At 50.0% G+C, this 26,837-nt stretch overlaps 1 protein-coding gene across 2 annotated transcripts in view; it reads left to right on the forward strand.

The window, feature by feature from the left end:
* The first annotated feature begins 20,714 nt into the window (after positions 1-20,714).
* Positions 20,715-26,837, forward strand: part of DYNLT2 (dynein light chain Tctex-type 2) — a 972,682-nt gene continuing 966,559 nt past the window's right edge. The window contains exon 1 of one of the 2 annotated variants that reach the window (XM_078648829.1): positions 20,715-21,033. In XM_078648829.1, coding sequence (XP_078504955.1) covers positions 20,953-21,033 — 81 coding nt within the window. In that variant the 5' untranslated portion in view covers positions 20,715-20,952. The remainder of the gene's footprint in view (positions 21,034-26,837) is intronic. The other variant, XM_078648830.1, reaches the window with a different exon arrangement.

The raw sequence follows: 26,837 nt of genomic DNA on the forward strand, positions 1-26,837 counted from the left end.
CTATGTAGGCGTCTTTAAAGGGACCATCCAGTGATTGCCCCCTATAAAACGGCGCATAAAAATCACGGAAAGTCTTGGCTATGCCCGCATCATCTGACACCGTCTGACCGGCAGTGTTGCGTAGCTCGTGAACCCCCTGTTTCTGTCTCGACTCTCGCAGCTTGTGTGCCAAGAGGTGGCCGCATCTGTCTCTCCCCATGTAAAAGGCCTGGCACAAGTGCAAGGCACAATATACAGCACTGTCCTGATCGATATCAGGCTGCTGTGCCCGCATCGCATGCATTTAACGCAAGATCCTGGGCGCCCGGGTCCGCTGGTGCATTTGCTTTAACTCTTTGGGGCAGATTTATGTTAACTGGCGCATCCCCAGGGATGCGCCAGTTATCATGCGCCACAGTGCGCCACAGCTCCGCCACCCATGGTGCGCCACATTTATGATGCGGCGCACCATGGGGCAAAAACGGCACAGATGCGTGACGCATCTGTGCCGTAAAGGTGACGCATTGCTGGAGTTGCGTCGCAAGCGCGACGCAACTCCAGCAAGGCTCGGGGGTGCCCCATCTCCACAATGCTGCGTCAAGACCTACGCCTGCTTCAAGCAGGCGCAGGCTTTTGACGCAGCATTGGCCTGAAAGTGACTGAGTGAAATCTTATAGATTTCACTCAGCCACTTTTGCGAGGCGCACCTGCCCCGGAACGCCCACCCTGCGCCGGAACGCCCACAAGCGGCGCAGGGCTTTACAACATGACGCATCTGCCTAGATGCGTCACGTTGTAAATCGTTCGTAGGGATGCGCCACGTTTACGCCGCCTTGCGTGACGCAACAGCGGCGTAAACGTGGCGCAAGTGCCTCATAAATCTGCCCCTTTGAACCTTTGTGTAAGGTCTTTCCTCATCCGCTGGCGCACGGCGTTGTCTGCCGTCGAGATCGCTATGAATTACCCCTGAAATACTGCCATGAGCGCTACAGAGGAGGGTGTCCTAATTATCGTTATGTGTTAAGTAATTCTCTATGGAGCGCTGTACTTGTGTGACCACATCTGGGCAGTGTAAGAGGGTGTCTGCAGTGGGGGAAATGTGAGTGTAGCTACGACTGGGGCGTGATCTGATAGGGAGACGACCAGTATCTCCATGTCGGTGGCAAGAGTATGGATGGACTCCGAGTCCAGTAGGTAATCAAGCCTAGAATAGGTTTTATGCACACTCAAGAAGAAGGAGTTGTCGCGGCTGTAAGGGTGGAAGCAATGCCAGAGGTCAACCATACCCAAGTCCCTCAGTCTGTCCAGGCCTGTCTGGTAGAGCACCCCCGTCTGGTCAAATCGCTGGGCTGACCAGTCCATAGTGTTGTCAAGTACTAGATTTAAGTCACCCCCAAGCAGGATTCTACGTTCTACTGTTGCTGTGGCTGCTATCAGTGCTTCATGAAAAAAACTCTCCTGCCCCTCGTTGGGAGTGTAGATGGACCCAACTACAAAGGTCCGACCCTCTATAGAAAACTGATAGGTGAGTAGCCTCCCCTAATTTCGGCCTCCTTCTAGAGGACTCTGCCCTGGAAAGCACGGGAGACTAAGATGGCCACCCCAGCAGTTTTAGTGGAGTTGGATGGAAAGAGTTGTGTCGGGAACATGCTAGACTTTAAGTGGTGACAATTCCGGGCTAGTAAGTGCGTCTCTTATAGGAAGTAAATGTCAGCCTTAGAATGTTCGAAGTATGAAAGGACTGCTCTGCATTTAACAGGGTTGTTGAGTCCCCGCACATTCAGGGTAAGGACACGAAGCTCAGTGGGGCCATCTAGGGACCAGGGAACCATGAATACAGCTGAGTACATAGGCTGGAACTGCGAAAAGAGGCAAGCATTAGGAGCAACCCAGTGGTGTTGATGAGCATCTGGTGGATTAAAAATGGGGGACGAGGGACCCCAAAAAAGAACAGAAAAGGGAATCCTAAACAAACAATAACAACATTGCAAAATGCAAGAACTAGAAATCAGAAAAAAGTCTGTCATCCAGGGATGACAGACTACTGTGGGGTCCATAATGTGGCCAAGTATTGTCTCCCCCCTCCCGCCCGCCCTCAGAAGTAATGATGGAACGTGGGATAACCATCCCCCGTTCGATGCTTTAAGAATGCGTCTTTGCCAGCGCCTCTGTCATGGACTCCAAGACTGTCTGCTGGCCCTTTGCGATTTCTGCTGGGTCCAGGCGCCGCACTCTTCACCTGTGGGCTTGTCCCTGCCAGCCTGACAAGGAGACATTAGATTCAGCTGTAGAACTTTGCTGTTCATCCGCGTTTTGGGGAAGCTCGACTCCCAGGAGCCAGGCTGCGTCCTTGAGGAAATGCAGCTTAAGTAGCTTGCCGCGGTACCTGAAGATGAGGCAAAATAGGTAACCCCAGGAGTAGGAGATGCCCAGTTGGTGAAGGTGGATTGTGATTGGCCGGAACTGCCGCCGTTTCTGGAGGATAAGAATGGCAAGATCCTGGAATAGGACAGATGACTGGCCTTTGAACGTAATGGGGTGCATGGACCTGGCTTTAGGATCCCTACCGTAGTCCTAAAGTCTTGGACACAGACCAGGATGTCCACAGGAGGGGCATTGCCAGACCAGGGTGGCCCTACTCTGTGAGCACGGTCAAGTGTGATGGCTGCGCCTGGATGGTTACTGAGGACATGATTGAAAAGCTCACTGGTGAAAGCGAAAAATTCATCCGTGTCCGTCATGACGGTTACTCCCCGGATCCTGATGTTTTGCCTTCAGGAGCGATTTTCCAAGGTCAGTCTGTAAATCCACGTGTTGGTCCTGGAGACGTATAACCTCTTTCTGTAAAGTGGCTTGTTCTATGTCCCTGCTGTCGCCTCTGTCTTCCAAGGTGGCCACCCGCTCACCTATACTGTCCACGTCCCTCCGGGCATCTCTAATCTAGGATGTGAGGTCCTTTTTAACAGTTTGGGGGTCCTCACGCAATGCTAGAAAGAGCGATTCCAGGAAGGCCCGGGTCACAGGCTCCTCAGCGGGCCCGTCAGATTTTGTGTGGGTGGCATCCCCCAGGTGCGAATGCTCCTTTGTGCTGCTACTTTGTTGATGAGCTAAAAGGTCTTCCAGGGATCGATCCTTTCTCCCCCTCATGGAGGAGATAGTTTCCTACCCTCCCCCATTGAAGTGGTTCGCTTGGGCCAAGGGAAAGCGGGTGGCAGGCAATTTCGGGGTCCACATGAGTTAATGGAGGATAGTGCACACCAGACCTGCCTATGGTGGTTGGCCTCCTGGTCGAAGTAGCGCTGGCCCGTAAGGATCTCAATGGCACCCCTGGGCGGATCCCCCTCGACGGGTCAAGCCAGTCTACTCTCTCACTCTGTATCCAGCTCTGGGGGCAAAATTGCAGTCCTTATGAGGGGGGCATTTGCAGGCAAGCAAGGTGGATGATGGTGAATGGTGCGGGCCCTGGAAGTGTGCCACATGCTGAGTTACGTGGCGGGGTCCGCCCAGGTGAACAGAGAGGGGCAGATACCCGATGGAGGCTCGCACCAGTAGCCAGCGAGGCTCCTCGGTTCTGGGGCAGTCCACGGTGTTAAGCCGCTGCTGCTCCTCGCCCAATGTGCACTATGCCCCCGTACCTGTCACCTTGAGAAGCAGTGATACGGTCTAGGAAGATGTCGAGGTCCGTATCCCATTGGGATCCACGGCAGGGAGCAGTTCGAGAGGATTGAAGTGCAGGTACTGTCCGTAGAGATGGCTGAGCAAGCAAGGGAACGCAGCAGGCCCACAAGCCGCAGCCAGGCCTAGCTGGGCCGCTTTCGTGTAACCACTGCTTCCCACTCTCGGCAGCCTCCAGGTAACGAAGGTTGCACTTGCTCACCACTAGTTGTGCTCAGCCTACGTGGATGGGGCCCCGGGATCTGGGCCCCTGCGTCGGCAATCCCAGGAATATGCAGCGGTCACAATCGTGTAACTCCGCAGACGACCTCCATTGACGCCGGGAGCTCTACTCCAGCCGGAGTTGCGGCGGGCGCCCCTGGGGACTCTGGGGCTGGCCGGGAAGAGGCAACTCCGTACTTCTGGCCAGTATTCGGGGGGCCTCGTTTCCAACAGCAGGTGATTGCAGGGGCAGTGCGTGCAGGGCCCATCCTGGAACTTCAGCCTGAGGCCACGTACAGCCACTGGGCACTACCACTACTTGAGGCCGGGGATGAGCACGGAGCCCGCCGTGGTGCACAGACTCCGCTGGTTTGCGTTGCAGACCCGAAGTACCAATGCGGTGCCGGGTGGTGGCAAAGGGGCGGGGGCCGATGTGTCTCGGGGCTAGCCTCGGGACAACCGCTCACATGCAGGTGTCTCACTCCATGCGGCCCACCACATTGTTGGCTCCGGGGGGCGTTTGGTCCCCGGCAATCACTTGGCTCCATGACCCGCGGCTCCAGATAGGGTCCGAAGTTCAGGAACCCCAGGCAGGTGCACCGTCACTCCCCACCGAAGACATGGAAGTCAATGGGGCGCTAAGCGCCGATAGGGCACCGGGAATTGAAGTACTGGGCAGACGACGGGCAGGAGCTCACGAAGCAGCGTCCTACTCACCGCCATCTTGGCCACGCCCCCCTTACAGCTCTGTTTAAAAGGGAAATTACAAATCCCACAATGCAAAATGTGTATTACAACCTCAGCATGCGTCCTTATGCAATGCAAATGAGAAACACTCCTGTCCTTGTTGCACCTATACAGTGCTTTAAAGAAGCCATAAGAATATTTCATTAATGAAAAGCCAAATGTTTTGTTTGTTTGTTTTCCTCTAGCATACATGCTAACAGAGCCTATTCAAATGCAAAAACAGGCAGGAGACTCACGATTTTAGAAGCTAAAAATGGTTTTATTGTAGAGGTCTTCCGCCTATGCTACAATATAAATCAATGCAAAAAATGCATTCTCCCAATTTTGTTTTTAAAATCTTCCACTTTCCTATGTTGGCATGCATGCCCTTGTCCGTTTTTTCCCATTCTCTTTTTATTCCCTCATGGTATTTGCTGAGCCCTGCCAAGTACCACGCATCAGGCTTTGGAGCTGGCAGGCAGCCGTAGCTGCTCTATAACAATGTGACTTTACAGGATTCATCACGTAGACACTGCGACTGACTCAGGAGTCCCTGCACCCAATGGCTGCTACCTAGACAGTCAGTGAGGTTGAGATCAATCATCAGGACAAGTTTTGTGTAGACGGGACTTCCTGCTGCCAGTAGCATGAGCCGAGCGAGCGGCAGTTCAATAAAGTTTGGTTTGGCTGCTGGCAATGCAGCTCAGCAATCTTTCTAAAAAAATGATCATCCCATGACCTGTGCAACCTATGGGCCAGCTGAGAGTGAACCACGGGCCGCAACAGCCGTGGGTCAGAGTGGTTCCTCAATTAGCAGCCAACCTGAGCACACCATAGTCCAGTCTGTGTTGCTGAGCTGCCCTGAATCATGCCTGGCATTGTGCTGCAGGAGAATCAAGTCGTATTGCTCGGCCACGACTTGAGGCGGCCCGCCGTACCGAACTGCTGACTCCCTTGCAGAGAGTAAGTGCATAATGTCTAATAAAATGTTCTTTTAAGTAGCGTGCACTGACTGCCCTATTACTTACTGGTAATCTTCATTACTTCTGGTCCCGTTGTCCTTGTCCTTGTCCCATTGATAAACAAGTGAGATAATCCTATCTCATCAATAGAAAAAAAGAACTAAGGAATGCTGGTCCTACCCTACCCCTCACACCGGGAGTACATAAACGTATCTTACCCAGCATTCCTTCTGAATTAACAAATCACAGATGAAGGCCGGCATGATCGGGAGAGAGGGAGGGTAGTTATGAATGGGACGAGGACAACAGGTCCAGGAGTAATGAAGATTACCAGTAAGTAATAAGGCATTTCCCTCAAGTCCCTCCTGTCCTCATCCCATTCATAAACAAGTAAGAAGCAGCAACCGGCATTCATCAACAACAAACCACCAGGACACAAGGCAGACAGCAAAACCCAGTAATTTATTGATACAGAAAAACACAAATTCAGGAGCACACAGCCTGTCACACCCAAACAAAAATTAACATCATACCCCAGCTAATTCTGAATCCAATAATGCCTCACAAAAGTATTATAGGATGCCCAAGTAACAGTCCTACTGATCTCAGACGGGGAAACCCCCGAACCTGGAGGCTGCCATCGCCCCAGCAGAACACACCAACCAGAGGAGGGGAACCCAAAAGGGGGTAGGCCAACATAATGACCTGCTTCAGCCAGCGACCAATTGAAGAAGAAGAAGTTTTCCTCCCAGGAGAGGAAACTCCAAAAGATACAAACAGGGAGTCAGACTTCCGAAAAGGACATGTGGGATCCAGATAGATACACAAAGCCCGGCAAACATCAAGCAAAGACCAAGGAAGGCCATCGCCAGACACCGCATCAGAGCACAAAGCAGCCAACACCAACTCCTGTGAAAGATGGAAGTGAGAAGAAACCTTGGGAACAAAAGAGGAATCCAACCGGAGGGCAACCCCATCCTCCGAAAAAGGAAAAAAATACTCTAGAGCCATTAGAGCCCCCAACTCCCCAAGGTGCCTGGCCGAATTAATGACCACTAAAAAACTATCTTTAATATCACAAATGATGTCCACGTCAGCCAAAGGCTCAAAGGGAAAACCCACCAGAACACGTAACACCAAGGGAAAGTCCTAGAAATGGCTGCACCACACGACGGGACAAAGAAAAACTCTGCAGCAACCTGGAGACCACGTCATCCACATCAGACAAATTCCCCCAAGGAGAATGAAAGACCTTAATTGCGGCCCACTGAGCCCACAAAGTGGAAACAGATAACGTCTTCTCAAACCCCTCCCTGAGAAATTGGAGCACCCCAGCCAGAGAGCAATGTATGGTGCACAACTTCAAGAGAATAACACCACCGGTGGAAATTCAACCCCTGCCACACATAGTACCGGAGAGTAGAAGGTGTCCAAGACTGCTGCAGAGCCAAGGCTAAATGCTCAGGAAAATCCCGACACTGCCACCCCTGCCTCTCAACCTCCAAACTGACAGCCACAGCAGCGGGAGGGACAACATCTGGGAGGACCACAGGGGAGATGGAAAGCAGGGGAGCAATTAAGAAACCCAAACCACCAACAACCGCAGAGTGGGAAACCAAGACCAGCGAGGCCAAAACTGCACCACCACCTCCAGAGACTCCAGCACCAGGCACGCCAAAAAACAGGGGATCAGCGCAAGGGCGGGAAGGCATACAACAGGCGCAACAGCCAAGGAACAGTCAGAGCATCCACCCCCCCCCCATACCTCCTCCTGACAGACACAGGAGCAGAAGCGAGGTAGCTGAGCATTGAGCTGGGAAGCAAATAGGTCAAGAAAAGGAAGCCCAAACTTCCTGCACATCAGCTGAAAAGCCTTTGGAGTCCGAGACAACTCCTGGGAGGCCGTGAAATAACAATAGAGGGCATCCGCCACCCCATTGTCCACTCCCTGGATATGAACAGCTGACAGAGACAACAGATGCACCTAACAAAACAAGGGAATCATCACTGCATTCAGAGACTTGGACCTGGTCCCCCTTGATGATTCAGGTAGGCCACCATCATCATGTTGTGGGAATGCACCACCACATTGCATCCCAACAACTGACTGCAGAATCCCATGACAGCCGGGACACTGCCATCAACTCAAGTTATTTAGTAGAATGCCTCCCCTCCGTGAGGGACCTTTGACCCTGAAGCGAGCCGGATTCCAAGGTTGCCCCCACCCAAAAGCACTGGCATCCGTTGTCAGGACAGCCAGAGGAGAAGGCTGCAACAGCAGACCCCTGAAAAGATTGGTCGATACTGTCAGCCAGCGCAGTACAGGGAGGATGGAAGGAGATACCAGCACCAAAAGGGCCAGATCGTGAGACAAACGATCCCAAAGGGCCAACAGATGCACCCATAGAGGCCATCGATGAAACCGTGCCCATGGCACCGTAACCTCAGCTGCAGCCATGAGACCCAGAAGCCTCAACCACAGACCGGTGGGGAAGGAGAACCCCCTCAAAAACTCCAGAGCAAGAGAACCCAAGGTCAAGGCTCGAGAGCCCCTATGAAAGTCAAGTCCGGAGAGGGCTCCAGTTGACACTTGGGAAGGTTCAGCAGAAACCCATGAGCCCTCAATGCAGAACACACCAACTCCTGATCCCTCAACAACTGATCCCGAGATGGAGCATAGATCAGCCAATTGTCGAGGTATGGGCAGACAAGGACCCCCTGAAGATAGAACAAGGCCACCAACTGTGCCATCCCCTTGGTGAATACACTGGGGGTAGACCTCAGGCTAACGCGAAGGACCCGGAACTGAAAATGATGTCCCAAAGGCAAAACCTCAGGAACCAGCAGGAGCAGGGGTGAAGTGGGACATGATAGTATGCATCCTACAGATGTAGGGTGCACAAGAAATGTCCCGGTAGAACCAACGGAATCAACCTCTGAAGAGTCTCCATTTTGAAGGGAAGATGAACCACAATCTTGTTTAGCACCAGACGGAACCCCCTGTCACTTTGGTCACCAGAAAAATCAGGGAGTAGGAGCCCTTCCATTGCCAGAGGATGCACTTCCTGAATCTCCCCCTTATTGAAGAGAGACTTGATCCCCAGAGACCACTCAGTCTGCTTGATCCGACAGGACGGCCAAGGAGTCAGTCGTATCCCTGAATCTGGAGGAGGCTCTGAAAACTCGGTGTGCCCCAGGCTCACAAAGTCCATCACCCACACATTGGAGCAGGACTGCAACCAGGCCAGAAGAAAGAAATGAAGCTGACCACCGACCAACAATCCGGAATTGGCTGCCATGTAGTCAGGAACAAGGTTTTGGAGGGGGGATTTAGATTTCCTCTCCGACCCCTTGCCAGAAGAAAACCTCCCATGACCTCTAGAAAACTGCCTCTGAGAGGGTGGATGAAAGAGGGATTTAGGATTAGAAGAAACAGCTGTAGTGGAGGACTGTTTAAATGAAGGAGTAATTGTTCTCATTAAAAAGCCTGTGAAATTTGCCCTCCAACTCTTCCCCAAACATCATAGTCCCCTCAAAAGGCAAGTGAAGGACAGAAGCTTTCTGAGCGGAATCAGTTTTCCAGTTCTTCAAAACCAGATTGTGGTGAGCCGCCAGACCAGCCCCCCGGAAAGGGCTAAAGCCCTAACCATGTCAAAGGACACATCGGAAAGGAATTCCACTTGTGAGTTGATATACTCCAAAATCCCAGAACAGTCAGATGTATCATCCAGGGACTGATACAGAGCCTTGAAATCCAAAATCAGCGCTTGGGCAGCTTAAGTACTATAAATGCCATCCCGTAGGGCCAAAAGGAAACCTGAAAAAACCTTCCGAAGGGAAGCATCCACCTTCTTATCCACAGGATTCCTAATAACTGCATCCTCAGTCAATGAAGTCTGACCCACCAGACTAGCTACAAAAGAATCGATTGGAATGAAGTCCAGTAAGTCCTTTGACATGTCTTGAAGTGGGTACAGTTTAGCATGAACCGGGGAATCATAATACGATCAGGGTCCTTTCACTCCCTTTTCAACACTTCATGGATGTAGGTAAGGACTGGCACATCCACAGCTGATGAACTCTGAAATTGGCGCAGCACTGAACCACCAGACATTCTGAGTCTTGTCACCAGGAAAACCCATGTTTAACTTATGCTTCAGCAAGTCCGGCAACATATCCTTATCAATGTATTTACCATTATGCGCCTCACCCCCCATACAATCCTCCTAAGAATCATAATTATGAGAGGGATGACAGGAAGAGAGCCTTTGCCCCCTCCCATCTCCTGCAATGTCTCCATAATCAATCTCATGATTCTGGCATCATCACCCTCCCTGCATCGTTTAGACCGCACTGGAGAAGGAGAGGAAGAAGACTTCGAAGATGGAGAGGAGGAGCGCTCCGCATGTTAGGGGTTCCTGGAATGTTTGCCCATTCCTGCCAATATCGAGACGTCAGCAGTAACCCCAAACAGGAAAGGCTACTGGAACAGGGGCACACCAGGAACCAGCCACCACTTCCAAAGGTTACAGCACACTGACTAACCACAAGCGTTCAAAACTAGAAGAAACCAAGACAGAACCTGCCAACAGCAGAGGACAGGCGAGAAATGGAGTGATCTGGGCAGCCGATAACACTCACGGCCTTGGAGGCATCAACCAATCCCGACCCAGCTGACCATCTGAAATCGAGAAAACCAGGTGTATGCAGGGCTGCAAAGGCAGGAGTATCAATGGTACAACTAAACCGTTATGTGGTACTCACCCAGTGTGGCCCCCAATAAGGATTCCATAAAACGTCCCCGTAGCCAACCGCCATCCAAGCGCCTGACTTGGATGCCAGATAAGTGAAAGGGTAGATGAGGAATGGATGAGTGAAATGATAGATGGAAGGATAGATGATGGATAGGTTTGCAAAAAGTTGATATGGATGGGCACACAGCTGGAAGGACAGAATGAATGATAAAGACTGAATGGTGGATTAAAGAATTAATAGATGTACATTTGAAATGGTGGATATCAGGGGTTTGATGGAAGGATGAATGGCTAGATCCTTGGACAAGAGAGCTCTTGTGGGGAGGGTTGTGATGACTTACTTTGCTTTCTTGGTGCCGTAAGAGCTTTAGTTGATAGTGGAAGGTATTTAAATGTTCTGGCTACTCCCTTGCCTATGAGTTACTATTCTATATTTTCTGTGTGGTTAGGTGTGGGATCTATACATCATGCATTATGCCATTTTGAGTGACACCCAACTGATACTTGAATGTTACACCAGTAATTGTAAATGTTTGCATGTTTTTTTAGATGTAAGGTTTTAGGAAGAGCCTAAACATATTGTGTTTGGAACAGTAGGCAAGGCGTTAAAAATAAACTATGTAATAGTGTATCTACAGTGCTTTCTTTAAGAAAGCTGCAGGGAAAAGCACCTTTGTGACTTCCATCAGCTAATGCAACTCTCAGCGAAGCCCCCATAAGCAAAGTCAGATTCCATATTTTAAGTTCCACTTGCTAAAACACCCATAATGCATTCCCTATAGTGGTTTCATGACAGCAATCTCACAGCTCACAATGGCACTCAGATATGAGATGCTAGTAACAAATTCTATCCGAGCAGATTTTCCTGACCACTTCACTCACCAAACATATCTGCTCAGGACCATGAGTTTTAAAGAAAATATCAGACTGGACAACCCAGTGCAGTAACCATATAAACAGATAATTATCATAAGAAATACCACAAAAAGACCTTCACAGTTGCTCAAAGCTGCGCGCATACCCAAAAACCGTGAAGTGCACATTTGTCTCAACCAAATATAAAGTTACTTTGACTTGTACTTGAGTGGTTGTCTATTTACTTACTTTGATATCTCACAACTTCCTCTGATGTTTAAACTTACCTTTTGTCCCGAAGTTTTGTCCTGAATTTTGACCTTCTGTTTTGAATTTTGACCCTTTGTCCTGAATTTTTACACTTACCATCTAGAATTTGCACTCATGCCAGTTAATCACCCTACTGATACCCCTGCAGAACATGGGCCAAAGTCGCACTCTCTGACTTCCCTCAGCCTGGCACTGCAGAGAGGCTGATTCAATGTTCATGACACAGGTGAGTCCAACAGCAGAGCACTCACTGAAGATGAGTTTCAATGTCTGTGTCATGTCGGTTAGTGCCCTTCGATTTCTTGTGCTTTACAGCAGTTTTAAGGTCTTCTTAGAGTTCCTCGTTGTTCGGTGTAATTTCTGATATTTCTATGTTTCCCAAGTCTTCATTCTTTGATTTTTGCTCTCGAGAAAGTGTCACTAATAGTCGTTGAATGTCATTTCACAATTACACTGAAATTATGAAAATGTCACACATATGCACACTCAGTCCTGCCAAGTATCACGCATCAGGTGGCCAGCACTAGCTGCAGTTGCACAGTAACAGTTAAAGATCTTGTCTCAGCTCTATGGCTGAGAGTGCACTGTGCTACAAGGGGGGGAGGGGATTATCTGAATGTGAGGTCCTCTGCCGCTCTGTCATGTCCTGGAACAGAGGAGGAAGAAAGTGAGGTTGTTGGTCAGAAGCGGCGGGGGACTCGAATCTGAGAGTCACGTCCGCCGTGAGTACTCCTGGTGCGCATAAATTAACACGTTGGACCCGGCCGGCGGCTGGAGCCTGGCCAGCATGACCACCAGTGAGTGACACTCACTCTCAGCTCACTCTCAGCCTCTCTGATTGCCGCCGCGGCACATCATGAACTCAGTGCTGCAGTTGTGCGGCTGCAGGACCCGTGCGGCTCACCGCTGCGGCTGCCGTACCGGGGACGCACTTGCAGATAGAGACACTGGTGCAGTCAGTGAAAAGTAAGTACTTTGAGCCCACGCTGACGCCAGGCAGCCTGCGGTCACTACTTAATTTTGAGTTTACACAGTTTTTTTTAAAAGTATTTTTATTTGCATTTATCATAACTCAACAGTACAGTCATGTAATTAGCAGTACTCACACCCCTACTCCCACACCCACCCTTCCTACAATTGTACATCGCTGTCACAGTTCGTAGCATATTGATTCAATGTCCATAAGTTCGATGTGACGTCATCTCTTAGTATCCCCCCCAAAATCTTCCTGGAGGTGCTCTTGTAGTCGTGTAGCCAGATACTCACCTCCCTCACATCCCCCCATCCAAACCATGGTAATGGCGCCACCTGGTCCAGACCCTACAGAATTTCTTCGGGCACCCTCCTAGCTTTATAAGTCACTCTCTCGGCTGCCATGTAAAGATCCAACCCTCTTCTCCATTCCTCCATTCCCGGCGGTTCCGGTGACCCCCCAGTGCTTCGCTATGTCTCTTTTCGCTACCACCAGTGCCAGTACCAGGAAGGTTAGGAGAGGGCGCGGCAGGTCCACGTCATTGGTCATGCCCAGCAAAGCCAGCTTGGGCTACGGGTGGAGCGGGACCCCCAATACCTCCCCCAGTTCCGTGAAGATGTGGGTCCAATAATTTTGTATCAAGTCGCATGTCCACATAATGTGATAAAAGTCTCCGTCGTCTAGGCCACATCTACGGCATTTTGTGTCATCTATTTTCCCCATTCTATGGAGTCTCACCCTATCGTAGTAGGTTCTGTGGAGCACATTAAATTGGATAAGGCGCAGCTTAGACTTAATCGCCACCTCCCGAGGATGCATTAGTACTATGTCCCAGTCTAAGTCATCCATGTCTCCCTCCTCCGCTTCCCATGTCTGTCTAAGTTTCGCCTGATCACCTAGCATGTTGTTGGTTAAGGTTTTATAGGTGAGTGAGACCGCCTTCCCCTGGATCAGTTCCTGCAGGAGCCGACCCTCCAATGGTGCGTACTCCGGGAGCCCAGTTAATTGGATGTTTTGTGCTCGCCAAGCATGACGCAGCTGCGTGTATTTGAAGAGTTGTGAGTGATGAAGCCCGAATTCCTTCTTTAGGGCCAAAAAGGGTTTCAGTTCCCCCTTGGCGATCACGTCCCCTATGGTGGAGATACCTATGTCGTCCCATCTTTGGAAGCCTTTAAGTTTATGTAGTTCCGTCAACCACTTGCAGTGCCATAGCGGTGTCTGCCGGGTGGGTTTCTTCTCCCAACCCGTGCATTTTGTAGCCTTATTCCATGCACGTAATGTAATAACAGTCGCAGGGAGGTGCGGTTCCCGTCTAGTACCCCCATAAAGATAGCATAGTAAATTTTGCGAGGTCATTTTATGTCTTTCTAGGGCATAAGTGGGATGATCTGTCTGAGTATGTAGCCAATCATTAATCGGGCCATGTGTTCCGCCCAATAGTAGGCTTCTAAGTTAGGAAGCGAGATCCCTCCACTGTATTGGTGTCTCTGGAGAGTAGTCAACGCTACTCTAGGTTGCTTACCCAACCAGAGAAAAGCCCTCAGATCCGAGTGGATTCTGGGCAATACCGTTGCCGGGAGCGGATAGTATTCATTTTGTAGGGCGTACAAATATTTGGGAAGGATAATCATCTTGTACATAGCCGCTCGACCCAAAAGTGTAAGTGGAAGCTGTCTCCAGCGGTCCATATCTGCAATGGAGTTCAGTATAATCCACTCCAAGTTTTTTTGGAACGATAGTATCCTATCAAGGGTAATGTATATCCCGAGATACTGAAAACCCTCCATCGTTGTAATTAGTTGCCCTGGCACTGTCACCCAGCGGTCTCGGCCCCGTGGGTCATACAGGATCGATTTGTGCCAGTTTATTTTGTATCCGGCGTGCCTACCATAGCGCTCTATTTCTAGGAATAGCTCCGGGATAGTCGTCTCCGGGTTTGTAATATATAAGAGTATATCATCCGCGTAGAGGGATATTTTCTCTTGTGTGGGGTCTGTAACTGCTCTTTTAAAACCGGTGATGCCTGTATTTTGTCGGATCCTAGCTGCTAGTATCTCAATAGTAAGTGTAAAGAGGAGGGGGGACAAAGGGCATCCCTGGCGGGTCCCTCTCTGGATCTGGAATTCACGCGACAGCCTCCCATTCACCCTCACTCTAGCCCTCAGTGTAGTGTAGAGGAGCTGGACCCACTTCTGGAACTTAGGGCCGAAGCCGAACTTTTGCAAGACACCCTCCAGAAACGGCCAATGAACCGCGTCGAAGGCTTTCTCAGCGTCAAGGGAGAGAAACCAGTGTGGTGGTTCTCTTCCCCATACTTCCTGCAACCAATTGTGGGTACGTCTAAGGTTCAGTTTGGTGGCTCTGTCTGGCAGAAAGCCCGTCTGATCCAGGTGTATAAGTTCTGGGATCACCGACCTCAGTCGGAGCGCCAAGATAGTCACCAGGAGTTTCACCTCTGTGTTCAGGACGGAGATGGGGCGGTAGGACGCACAGTCCTCTCGCCGTTTGCCCTCCTTATGTATTGGGATTATTGTCGCCATGGAGAGGTCTGGAGGGAGTCTCCCCTCATGATAGGCCCCCAGGAAGAGGCCCTTCAGAGGGGAAGTCAGAAGGTCCGCCGTACGCTTGAAAAACTCAGCCGGGAAACCGTTTGGTCCCGGTGTTTTACCAGGTCTCAGTCGAGCAATGGCTTCAGAGATGTCATCCACTGTAATGTCAGCCTCCAGTGCCTTAAGGGCCTCAGGGGACAAAGAGAGAAGGCCCGCCGGCTCCATATACTGTAGAGCTTCCTTGCAGGTCCCCAGGTCTCTGGCTGTGTAGAAGAGTTCATAATGTGTAGCAAATGTCTCGGCAATTTCTGCATCAGAACTAACAAGCATCCCTTCTGTATCTCTAATGTGGTCCACCCATCTAGATGCACGTTCCTTTTTACTGTGCCACGCCAGTAGTTTGCCCGACTTGTCCCCCACGTCATAAAGACGATGGAGGGTGGCTAGGGCTTGAGTTTTAGCCTCATCCGTCACTAGTGCTCTATAATGTTTCTGATTATCAATCAGTCTTCTAAGAGTCTCAGCGTTTCTCGAACTCTGGAATTCTCTCTCTAGTTCCAGGATAGTCCGTTCCAGTGCAACTACCTCAGATTGGAGTTTTTTCCTTTCCTCCCCAGTCTACTCTGTATCCTATCCCGCATTACTGGCTTCAAGGCTTCCCAAAAGGTCACCCCTGAATCAACTGATCCTTCATTTTCAGTGACATAGACCTGCACATCTGCTCTCAAGCCTCTCAGTATATTTGCGTTTTAAAGATCCCATGCTGCAAGGCGCCAGGAGGCCCCCACATTACCCCGAGTCCGTCCCATTCTCACTAGCAGTGGGGAGTGGTCGGAGATTCCCCTAGCAATATATTCCGCAGTGACGTCCACTGTCAAGTGCTGTCTGGACATGAATATGTAGTCTAACCTCGAGAATACCTTGTGTGCGCCCGAATAAAATGAATAGACCGTCTGATCAGGGTGCAACCATCTACAAACATCCGTGAGTCCTATATTAGCAATCAGATGGGATAGGGGGTCCGGCTCCCCCCCTGGACGGCATCCCCGACCTGTCCCGCCCCATGTCCATTACGTCATTCAAGTCTCCTCCTACTATTTGAATGGTGTCAGCCGTATCTAGGAGTATGTTGGCCAGTGTCTTGAGTGTGTTCCCCTGTAATTTGGGCGGTGCATATACTGAGAGGAGCGTGTATGTGCGTCTATTCCATGTCCCCTGGACCCCCACACAAGTCCCCAGAGGGTCTATCCGGGTGCATGTAGTACAGAACGGGGTGGTGTTCTTTCTAATTATTGCTACCCCTCTCGAATCAGTAGTGTAGCCCGCATGAGCCAGAACTTTGTGGCGACCCCTGGCTATGAAGGGACAGTTAGTTCCCTTGAGATGGGTTTCCTGCAGGAGAGTTATATCCGGGTCCAGTCGTTTAAGGTAAGAGTTCACCAGTCCTCTTTTAATCTTATTACCAAGACCGTTCACATTCCAAGTTAGGACACTAACTCCCCTGTGGTCTGTAAGTTGTGCAGCTGTGTCACTCGCCATTCAGAGGTACAACTAGAGCAGTGTGGTCGGTCTCTGGTGTAAAAGTGTAGTGTGGAGCACCAAGGCACATGACTGCATTCATCCGACTGTCTCCCCCTCCCCCCCAACCAACTTCCCCCCAACAGAACTTTGCGAAAACCCTCAACCCCACCCTCCCCCTCCCCACCTTTCTCCACCGTCCATCCCATCTGTGTAACAGGTAACTTACAGGACTTTCAGGTGGTAAAGGTCTGTCGCCCTCCCAGTAAGAACCCTAACTAAGCTATCCCTAAAGCTCTATCTGAACTGCCCACAAGGCTTTCCGTATCTCGATCACCGAGCTAGTGATAGCACAGGACTCCCAGTACTGTGTAGGCAGACAGAGGAACCAATAAACAAACAACAGTGGGACGTGTCAAAAGAAAGGGGGTAAGTGCTTGTAACTTGCGTGCCCCCATAGCGATGAGCTGCTTATCCGGATATCAGTTCTATTCTTCACCAGGAGTGGGAATCCTGTGTCTCAATGTCCGGATCGTCTGATGTGCCAGTCGCTCCCTGCTCCAGCTCTCGGATTGCTGTGACTAGAGGATGTAGGGATTGTTCCGTCAGTTCTTCCCCATCTGATTTACGGCCACCCATCTCGTCCTCCGCCTCCGCTCCAGTGTGGTTCTCCAGGCAACTGAACCTGGACCCCGGTATCGAATCTTCCTCCGCTGGCATCGTTAGATTCTGTCCCCCACGGCCCGACGTGGATGGATCAGGGTTTGGAGTCGTATGCGAGTGTCTTCTGGTCCGCGGATTCAGGAACCTCTGGGCCTTAGGCGGGCTCCTCCGGACGTTAGGGGCTGCCATTTCGGATCGTATTCTGCGGCCTTCCTCCTCGCCCTCCCGCAGCAGTGGGCGTTCCTCTAACCATTGCCAGGCCTCCTCCGGTCGATTAAAAAAGAGTGACTTGCTTTTGAAAAGTACTTTCAGTTTTGCCGGGAGGAGCAGCATGTATGATATGTGTAGATCTCGCAATTTTGCTTTCACTGAATCATAGGAGCGTCATTGTTTCGGTACATCCTGGCTGTAATCCGGGAAGATCATGATATTCGCGTTGTCCATTCGAAGTTCACCCTGTTTTCAGGCTTCTCTTAGGATGAGGTCTCTGTCCGCAAAATTGAGAAAGCGTGCAATGATCGGTCGCGGCCGTGCTCCCTCCGGCGGTCTCACCAGCAGAGCCCCGTGAGCCCTTTTGATGGCAAAACAGTTCGAAAATTGGGCCTGTGGGAAAGTTGACGTTAGCCAGGAGTGTAGGAAGGCCGCTACATTCGTCCCCTCGATGCCCTCTCTAAAGCCCACGAAGCGCAGGTTGTTGCGTCTTGCCCTGTTTTCCGCATCGTCCACCCTCCACAGCAATTGCCTGTGTGATGCTTGTAGTTCCGCCATATCCTTTTGGAGGGTGGTGAGGGAATCCTCTGCTTCGCCGATTTGGGCCTCCGCCGTAGTTACCCTCTCCTTCAGATTCCGAAAGTCTTGGCGCAGCAATAGGACTTCTGAGCCCACCTCGCCTATTTTGACCTCTAATGCTGCTCTAGAGTTCTGTATATCCGTCCTAGAGGCTTGGATCGCCTCCAGAAGCATGGCCGTGTCGGTGCGCGTGCCGGTCGCCGCCGAGATCGTATCTTTCTGCGCACGGGCCGTGGCATAGTTATCAATGGTTTCCTGTCGCGCCATTTTCGCCACCGGATCTCTCTTCCCCATCTCGTCTCCCAGCACTGGTCAGTAGTGCTTTAGGGGGGCTCGCCTGTATCTCGTCTAGTCCAGCGGGCTTCCTCAGGAGGAGAAAAAGGGTGGTCGGAGAGGATGAGGGACCGTGTTGGTAATCGTGCGTCCCGTATGTCTAGGCGGTGAGGCCACACCATTCGCCAGGTCTCACAGCCGAGAGCAAACTCCCTTCCTCTGTGCCAGTGAGGAAGGAATTCCACCAAGAAGTCCAGCCCTTATGGCTCTAGTGGGGTGCACCCCATGGCAGCAATGATGGTTCACAGTCTCTTGGTGGTCGTTTGTGGGGGCTCTCAGGCACTCAGTGTGTCCCCTCCGGCACGCCCCGTATGGTTGGCCTCTCTCCCCAGGGGGGTCGTAAGGCACAAGGGGCTGGGGCTGCGAGGCCGCAGTCACCGCCGCATGATAGACCCTGAAGTGGAGCGCACCGAGGTCTCTGCGCGGGGGGCCGTCCTCTTCAGCGTGCCCCTCGCCCGGCTGTCTCGCTCAGTCTATTTGCCCCAGGCCAGGATTCCCAGTGGTCGCGTGCAGGGGCTAGAGCCAGGACTGCCGTCGGTGTAGGGGGGCAGGCTGTCGGTCACTCACCGTCGGTTGCTGGTGTTCCGCAGTCCACCGGACTCCCGATGCCGCAACTCCCTGCCCTGGAGCAGCCACCCTCAGAGGAGCCCCCTCCGGCCCGCACCGTATCTCGCGGGAGCAGTTCCCAGTGCCGCAGGCGATGTCTCGTCGCCGGTCGAGGAGGGCTTACCGGCAGACCCCACTGGGCGTCCCTGCCCCTTCGCCTCTCTCGGGCCGCAGGTCTCGACTCTCCCCTTAGTGGCGGCCCCCCCGCGGCCTCCGCACGTCCCGAAGCAGGGCTCAGGCAAGGTGCCAGGTCATAGCCGGGGGCTCTCCCGACATCCGCAGTCACAGTCCGCCCCAGCACCCTCGGCAACACTCCACAGGGGAGGGGGGCCTCTCCGCAGCCAGCAGAGCCTTCCTCACGAGCCTCGGGTGGGTGGAAGCGCCGGAGGCAGCAGGCTCCGATTCCGGGATAGAGTTACTCCCTGGCCGTAGGGACGTGTCCGGCCGCCATCTTAGTGGAGGGGTTTCGCGCTAACAGATTTTCCGTGGCTGATTTACGCACGCCGCCGACAGGATACCTCGAAACCCCTAGCTCCGCAGGTATAGCGTCTGGTCCGGTCTTTAATTTGCCATTTTTTGGGAAGTTTAGATGCAATATATGTCGGATTTAATGCAGTTCATCGGGAGCTTCACGGAGGCACGTCCTACCCGGCCATGCTGTTGGCCACGCCCCCCTTGAGTGTACACTGTTAACTTCAGTCACACATCGCCTGCGCCGCGCACCACCACTGCAGATCTGCAGCATAGATAATTTCAGACACACTAACTAGTTCAAATCTGCAGGCAGGTCTGCTCTTTCTCCTCATTAATGAGGTATCTGCAAGTTCTGATTGATCGTGATTTCAAATTTACAAATCTGCACTGTCAGCAGGCCGCATCAGGGCTACTCTGTCTCAGCCATGTGACCCTCGCTTTTGCTCACAGTTAGGGAGAGAAGCGAGGCTTGTCAGAATATATTGAACAAACTCCTTAAATTCAGGGTAAATGCCAAGGTGGGCCTTGCTGCACCTGTCACGTGTCGAAATATCTGCACAGGAGTAAGGACAGACATTGGTAATTCTGAGGCTTGCCTGGTGCTGCAGCCACGCTCCGAGTCAGTGAGTCTGTCAGCTGTACAGACTAGTACTATTATCATAATTTATTAACAGGCTGAGGCAGCTGAGATCCATGCTGGGGCCTCTCTCACATGATCCGGTTTCAGTTTGGTTACATTAGGGTCTCACGTGGAGAGAGACCCTGGGCAGACTCCTTAGTGCCCTTCCATTTCTGGTTCTTTTTTTTTTTTTTAGCAGTTTTCAGATCTTCTTTGAGTTTCTCGTTGCTCAAATGGATGTTATTTCTGATATGATTGATTTTTCCTTGCGAGAAAGTGTCACTCATAGTCGTTGAATGTCACTCATAATTACACTGAAATTATGGATGTCACACATAAGCAATCTGAAACCTTGCCAGCTATGCAAACTGAAACCTTGACAGCTATGCTCTTCATGCTGCATATTTCCTTCAAGCTATTGGCACTGTTGTGTCCCTTTGTTTCCCTTCCCTTTGGATTCCTGTGTTTCCATTTCAATTAAGGTAGTTATATTTTCATTTTTCCCCGTTTATTTAACATTTTATTAGCTATATTTGTGTACTGTGACTGTCTCACAAGGTTGTCACAAGGTTGTCATTGTCATTGTCATTGCTGTGTTCACTGCTGATGGCAAGATAAACAAATTAGGCCAGTTCCGCGCTTTCAAGAGACCCTAACTGAGGAGCCATATATACATATGACAGGTGTATGCATTTTGTAAGCAGAAGTCCTGCTCGGAGCTCGACTGCTCCTGTCTGTCACTTGAGAGGGTGTGGCTACTGAAGAGCCGTCCGAGCAGGCCAATAGGACAGAGCTCCGGGACAATTATATCTGAAAGAGCTGCCGAGATATAGAAAGCTATGACACCAAATACTCAGGGTGCGGTAACGTAAAAACGGTAGAAACATAGGAGGAACTCGCGCGCCACTGTTCCAGGCACCAAGTCCATCTCGCACCAATATGCCGCGAAACCACCTCAAAGTTCGTGCGCGACAGTTTAACCGACTCTTGTAGCCTCGTTCGCCTCATGCTTTTGGTTACGGGAAGCGTTGAACATTCTAGACAGATGTTGAGACGCAAGTCAAGCATGTTCGACGATTCGACCTCGGTAAGTCATGGCGATCCGATCGTGAATGAAAGCTACTTAAATACATAGTTCACAGACCTCTTGAGACCTGGCACTTAATCTTTTTACAAATTAAGCACTGCACACAGGTGGGCACCAACAGGGACTATAGTTTAAGATTTTTTTTCTTTTAACGCAGGAAGACCCTGGTAAATCCACCAATACTTCCAGCTCTCGCCTGCTTGTCTCTGTCTCTTTTGGTGCCCACCTATCAGGACTTAATTTGTAAAAAGATAAAGTGCCAGGTCTCAAGTGTTTTCATCGGAGTCCCATAGCTGCCAACTTTCAGATTGCTGTATGTGACATTTTCATAATTTCACTGTAATTATGAATGACATTTCAACGACTACGGGGGACACTTTCTTGCAAGCAAAACGAAGCCAATGTGACTCCACAATAAGAGCCAGGACTCACCAATTATGATTTAAGGAATTTTGTTTTAGGATATTAATCAATCCAGTATATAAACAAAATAAATGTTTAGCTTTTCCTCATCTGTATTCTCATCCCGTACCATATCCAATCCTATCGAATGCTGTATGAGTAGGTGGTAGAATATTGCTACTGTACCATCTTGTAGTGAGCCTAAAAAGCAAAAGTTTTTTATCTAATCATTTTTATGAGTATCTAAAATTATTTTAATTCTGTATTTGTTGATCTCATTTGAGGTCTGGATCAAATAAATGTTTTTACTGTTTACTGTCTGTCATCCCATTCCTTACATATGAGCAGCTCATCTGCTCCACAGAAACCTATTACCTAGGTGAGATCAAATACTTCCCACAATATGGCATTGCCTACTCGGCATGCATGCATAAAGGAGGAAGTACGTCACCAGGACTGGATTTTTTTATAGTTATCTTTTGCCTACCATCACTTGCTCTAGCAGTAGGCCTTTTCTCGGGGAACCTGGCTGCCATGCTCAGTGGGCGTTGGTTCAAGCAGTGGGTTGCGGCACTGAGCTTCCTTAAGCACGTTTCGGCCCGCTGATGCCGCCGCTGTTCTTCTTGCGGCCAAGTTAATCTGTGTTGTGATGCCCGCCCCTTGTGCTGCTTTTGGGCTTGAAGAAATATAAACCTCCTAAGGGGTTCACTGATACACCTGGTCCTTTTAACCAACAAAGAAGAAATTGGCACAGAAGCTGTAATATAAAAATAATACATTTATTAACCTCAGATGAGGAAGACTGCGTCATACGGTACCCTCAGGCCACTGTAGGAGGCAGTCTAAGGAGTACAGAGAACATGGGCCTTATATATGCATAGGTTACATTAGTCAGCATAAAATCAAGGGGAGGTCCTGGCACATGCAAGCATGCATACTGACTAATATGGGTATACAAAATGTGCTTGCTCAACAAAGTGGGAGGAGAGATATTTCTCCTTACATCAGCAAGAATATCCTGACATTTATATACTAGGAGCAGGTGCATTCTATCAGGTAGGCCTTTCTGAGCATGTGCAAGGCTCTGGAAGAGGGGAAAAACACATGGCGAGCACATGGCTAACTAAGATGGCTGCCAAGTACAAAATGACTTTCAGCTCATGCTAACAGATTCCTGCAATCTTTAACAGGCTTACAGGTGCTTCCTGCATAACAGTGGCTCCAGTGAAAGTGCGGGGATCGCAAGACTTCGTTTCCTTAGAAACGGGTCTGATGCAGGAAGCGCCTGTATTCATGTTCTACCAATCATGGAGCCGGGTGCCTCATGTGGCTCTGCAGGTGATCCAACAGTGGATGCGTTGCGCCTCTTCATTTAATGAGGCTATGGAGACAGTGTACAGCGCTAGGGAGGTGGATGGTCCTCTTACTAAAGTACCTATGCCTAATCTCCTGGCAGACATGGATGACCCTGTTGAGGAGAAAGGACGAAGGGGGCACTTTGTGCAGGGGACTGAGCTCGCTGATCTGTTTGCCCATGTCAAGGGCAATCTGAGTTTTACTTCTCCTGTGGTGCACGAGTTGGAGGATGATTTCTTTTACCCAGTACCACCAGCCTATCCAGGCTTTGCCATTTCACACTGTGTTTTGCTAGGTGCTTGCCCATGAATAGCGGGACATTGATGAGACTGCATTCCCTTGCTATTTGGGTAAACATTATGCTTTGGAAGGGTTTTCCAAGGAATTCCCATAGTCTGTCTAATTAGATTGCCTGATGGCTGGGCTGTCTTCCCAGTACATCATACTTTCAGATGACGCCCTTCCTTCCGACCCTGTCAACAAGAAGGTGGAGGGTGCTGTGCATAGGTCTTATGCCGCCTTCAATCTTTTTGTCAGTGCAACAGCTTATAGCAATTATGTTTCAGTCCCTTTTAAAGGATTTCCAGGCTCTGGCTCTTCGGATGGGTGGGGAGGCTTCCTAACAGTTGGCTCTGATGGAGCTCCATGTTCGCTATTTGTCTGACATTTCTTTCGAGAACTTGTGTGCGGCTGCTGCAGTGTCAAGGGCTTCCATTGCGTCTCGTCACCATATCTGGATGTGGACAGGGAGAGCAGAGGCCTCTGAGGAAGTTTATCCTTCCGAAATTGCCATTTGATGTTTCGAAGGTATTTGGCGCATAGCTGGAGGAGCTGGTGAAACAGTTGGCTGAAAATTGGAAGCTGGTGGCTCCTGTTTGCCCTCCCCCTTTTGGTAGGGGTTTTGGATATCGGCACACTTTTGCCTTTCCTCAGGCCAGGAGTGCTCACTAGACCTTTTGTGGCATGGGTCATGGCCCTGGGGGGGGCCCCGGAGGTGACAAGTTCCAGTCTCAGTCCACTGGTGCCTCCTCTGCTGCTTCTCCAAAGCAGTGACAATCTGCCTTTTCCAGGTGGAGGGCGGCTTTGCTTCGTTTGTCTCCACTTGCAGGGTCTTTTCGATTCCTGGGCAATTCAGACGGTGACCGCTGGTTAGTGGATCGAGTTTTCATCACGCCCAGCTTGGGAGTTCAAGGAGACTCCTCTGCCACAGAATACTGTGAAATGGGCAGCTTTGCTAGAGGGTGTTCGGCTTCTCTTGGAGAAGGTAGCTATTGTCGAGGTTCTTTCACTGGAACAGGGGCTAAGTTGTTATTCCATCTTTTTTCTGGTTTAACCCCTTCCATGCTCATGACGGAACGGTTCCGTCATGAGCTACGGTTGAGCTGTGCTCATGACGGAACCGTTCCGTCATGACCACGCCCGTTTCTATTAGGGCCCAGCACCGGAGGGGGAAACGCGGTCGCACTGAAAAGGTTAAAAGAAGGACACTACGATTTTCTGCCCCATGTTGGATCTGAAGGGGGCGAGTCTGCTCAGTCCTCGTTGTCGATTCAAGGTAATGACCTTGGAGTAGATGATTCAGCTGGTGCATCAGGGGTGCTTCATTGCCTCCCTCGATCTGATGGACGCCTGCTTGCATGTTCCAAACTGACCAGCAATTTCTGCGCTTTGCAGTGGGCTCACAGCACTACCAGTTACAGGTGCTCCCTTTCGGCCGTTCCTAGCCTCAAAGCGTTTTTACAAATCTTTTGCCCCCCCCCCCCCCGGTGGGATTTCTCCATTCTCTAGTTATTCAAGTGTATCTTTACCTTGATGATAAGCTGATTGTTTACCCTTCCTTCTTTCAGGCATTCGGAAGATGTGCATCAGGCCTGTTGTCTGCTGGATTCTTTTGGATTCCTGATAAACCACAGGAAGTCCTCCCTTCATCCCTTATAATCTCTGAAGTTCCTTGGAGCCCTTTTCCGAATGGATATGGGGATAGTGTTCCTGTGTCCCGAATGACACTTGACTTTGTTCCAACATATTTTCTTTGGTGCTATCCCAGTCTCATATGTCTGCCCTATTCCAGCTGTGGAGTCAGGGGGAGATGTCCTCCACAATGCTTGTTCTCCACGGGTCCATCTCCATTTGTATCCCCTCTTGCATCACCTGCTGCACCACTGGGATCTAGCTTCTTAGGCTTACAAGGCTTTAATTCTTGTGACCCCGGAGATTCCGAAATTTCTCCAGGGGTGGTTGCCTCTTCTCAGTCTCTCCAGGGGTTTCGATCTCTATCCTCCCTCATTCATCTTGTCGACCGATGCCTTTGCCACATGATGGGAAGCAGTTCTGAGGGAATCCAAGGCTCAGGGTAAGTAGTCCCATTTGGGGGTTCTCCAGTCCTTAAACTGGAGGGAATTAATGTCTGTTTGGCAGGCCCTTCTTTGGTACGCTCCCTTCCTTTGGAGCTGGGCTGTCTGTGTTAAGACCGACAGCCAAGTCTTTCATGCCTATAGCAACTGGCAGGGGTATGCTGATGTCTTTTTCTCCTTTCCCAGAAGACTCTTGTCGGACTTGTGCTGACTCTCCCCCGGGGGCAGAGTCAGCACAAGTCCGACAAGAGTTTACCACGCGGCTCTGGGCTAAATCTAGCGGAATTCCCCTGATGGAGAATCAAGTTCTACAAACACAGAATCTGGAGAGCTGGTTTCCCTAACCAAGTGTCATAAAACGACCATTTCAAAAATACTGCACAAGTCGTGTGAGTAATAATTTATGTGTGTTAGTCCTGACGAAAGCTCCACAGACCCCTAGGGCCAAAGGAGCTGAAACATGTCGACAATCCTATTATAATACTCCCAGATCTAGTAACTCGATCTTTTTGAAGTATCAGCATATTTTACCATAGCGGAAACTCACCCCTTATTAAAATTCTGGGTGTTTTCCCCTTTTTAACAATTTTTTCCTTTTTTCAAGAATTTGGTTTTACACTTTTTGTGGGGCAACCCTCTATCTCTGGACACTGCACTTTGGACCAGAGGTGCCTCTGGATGAGGCTGGCATCCAAGACAAATTGGAACACCCTATGATAACTGCCACAACTTCAATGTGGGGCGGAGGAAACATATATACCGCATTCCAAACAACATTGAGTTTTTGAGGGTATTCTAACTATTCTTCTCAACCAATGGTTTAGAAGTGTTACAAGTGTCCTTTTTCATTTTTGATTAAATTCATACTCACCCCGGGGAAAGAAACGGACACATCGATTCCTCATCCCTCCCTGCTGATTAATTATTGGATCTGTTTGCCTCAGAAGAGACAGCTCTTCTTCCCCATTTTTGCAGCCTGATCCCCTCACGGTTGGCCTGGGCAATGGATGCTTTCTCCATCCCGTTGTCCAAGGGGCTCCTTTTTCGCCTTTCCACCCTTTCATTTGATTCCCTGGGTTCTCAGGAAGATTAGTTGGATAAGGTGGAGGTTCTTCTGGTTATTCCAGAATGGTCCCAGAGGTCCTGGTTTCCCCTTCTTCAGGGCTTGGCAGTGTGTCCCCGTTGGAGGTTTCCCCGGTACCCATTTCCACTGCATGCTCCTCTTCTCAGCACGCCTTCCCTCCTAAGCCTCGGCTGGGGGTATTGCACTTGAGATGTTGACCTTGTTGGATCAGGGTTGTTCGCTTGACGTGGCCAGAGCATCCAGTGAGCTGCCATTCTTGCCTTCTTATTTTATTTGGTATACAGTCAAAATATCGAGTTTTTAATATCGATTTGCATTATTATCGAATAAAAAATATAGACTGGACACAATATCGACTGGACAGAATATAGACTACAAAAATATCGAATAGGATAGCATTAATATCGAATCAAAAATATAGAATGGACATGATATCGAATGGACAGAATATAGACTACAAAAATATAGAATGGATAGAATATAGACTACAAAAATATCGAAATTGAAGTAAGTAGGTTAATATCAATTTTTAAAGTGTTTGTTATGTTAGTATATGTTTGAAAAGTGTATATTTATTTTATTATTGATATTAATTAATTATTTTATGG

Source organism: Lissotriton helveticus, chromosome 6 (genome assembly GCF_964261635.1).
Source record: "Lissotriton helveticus chromosome 6, aLisHel1.1, whole genome shotgun sequence".
Taxonomy (NCBI): Eukaryota; Metazoa; Chordata; class Amphibia; order Caudata; family Salamandridae; genus Lissotriton; species Lissotriton helveticus.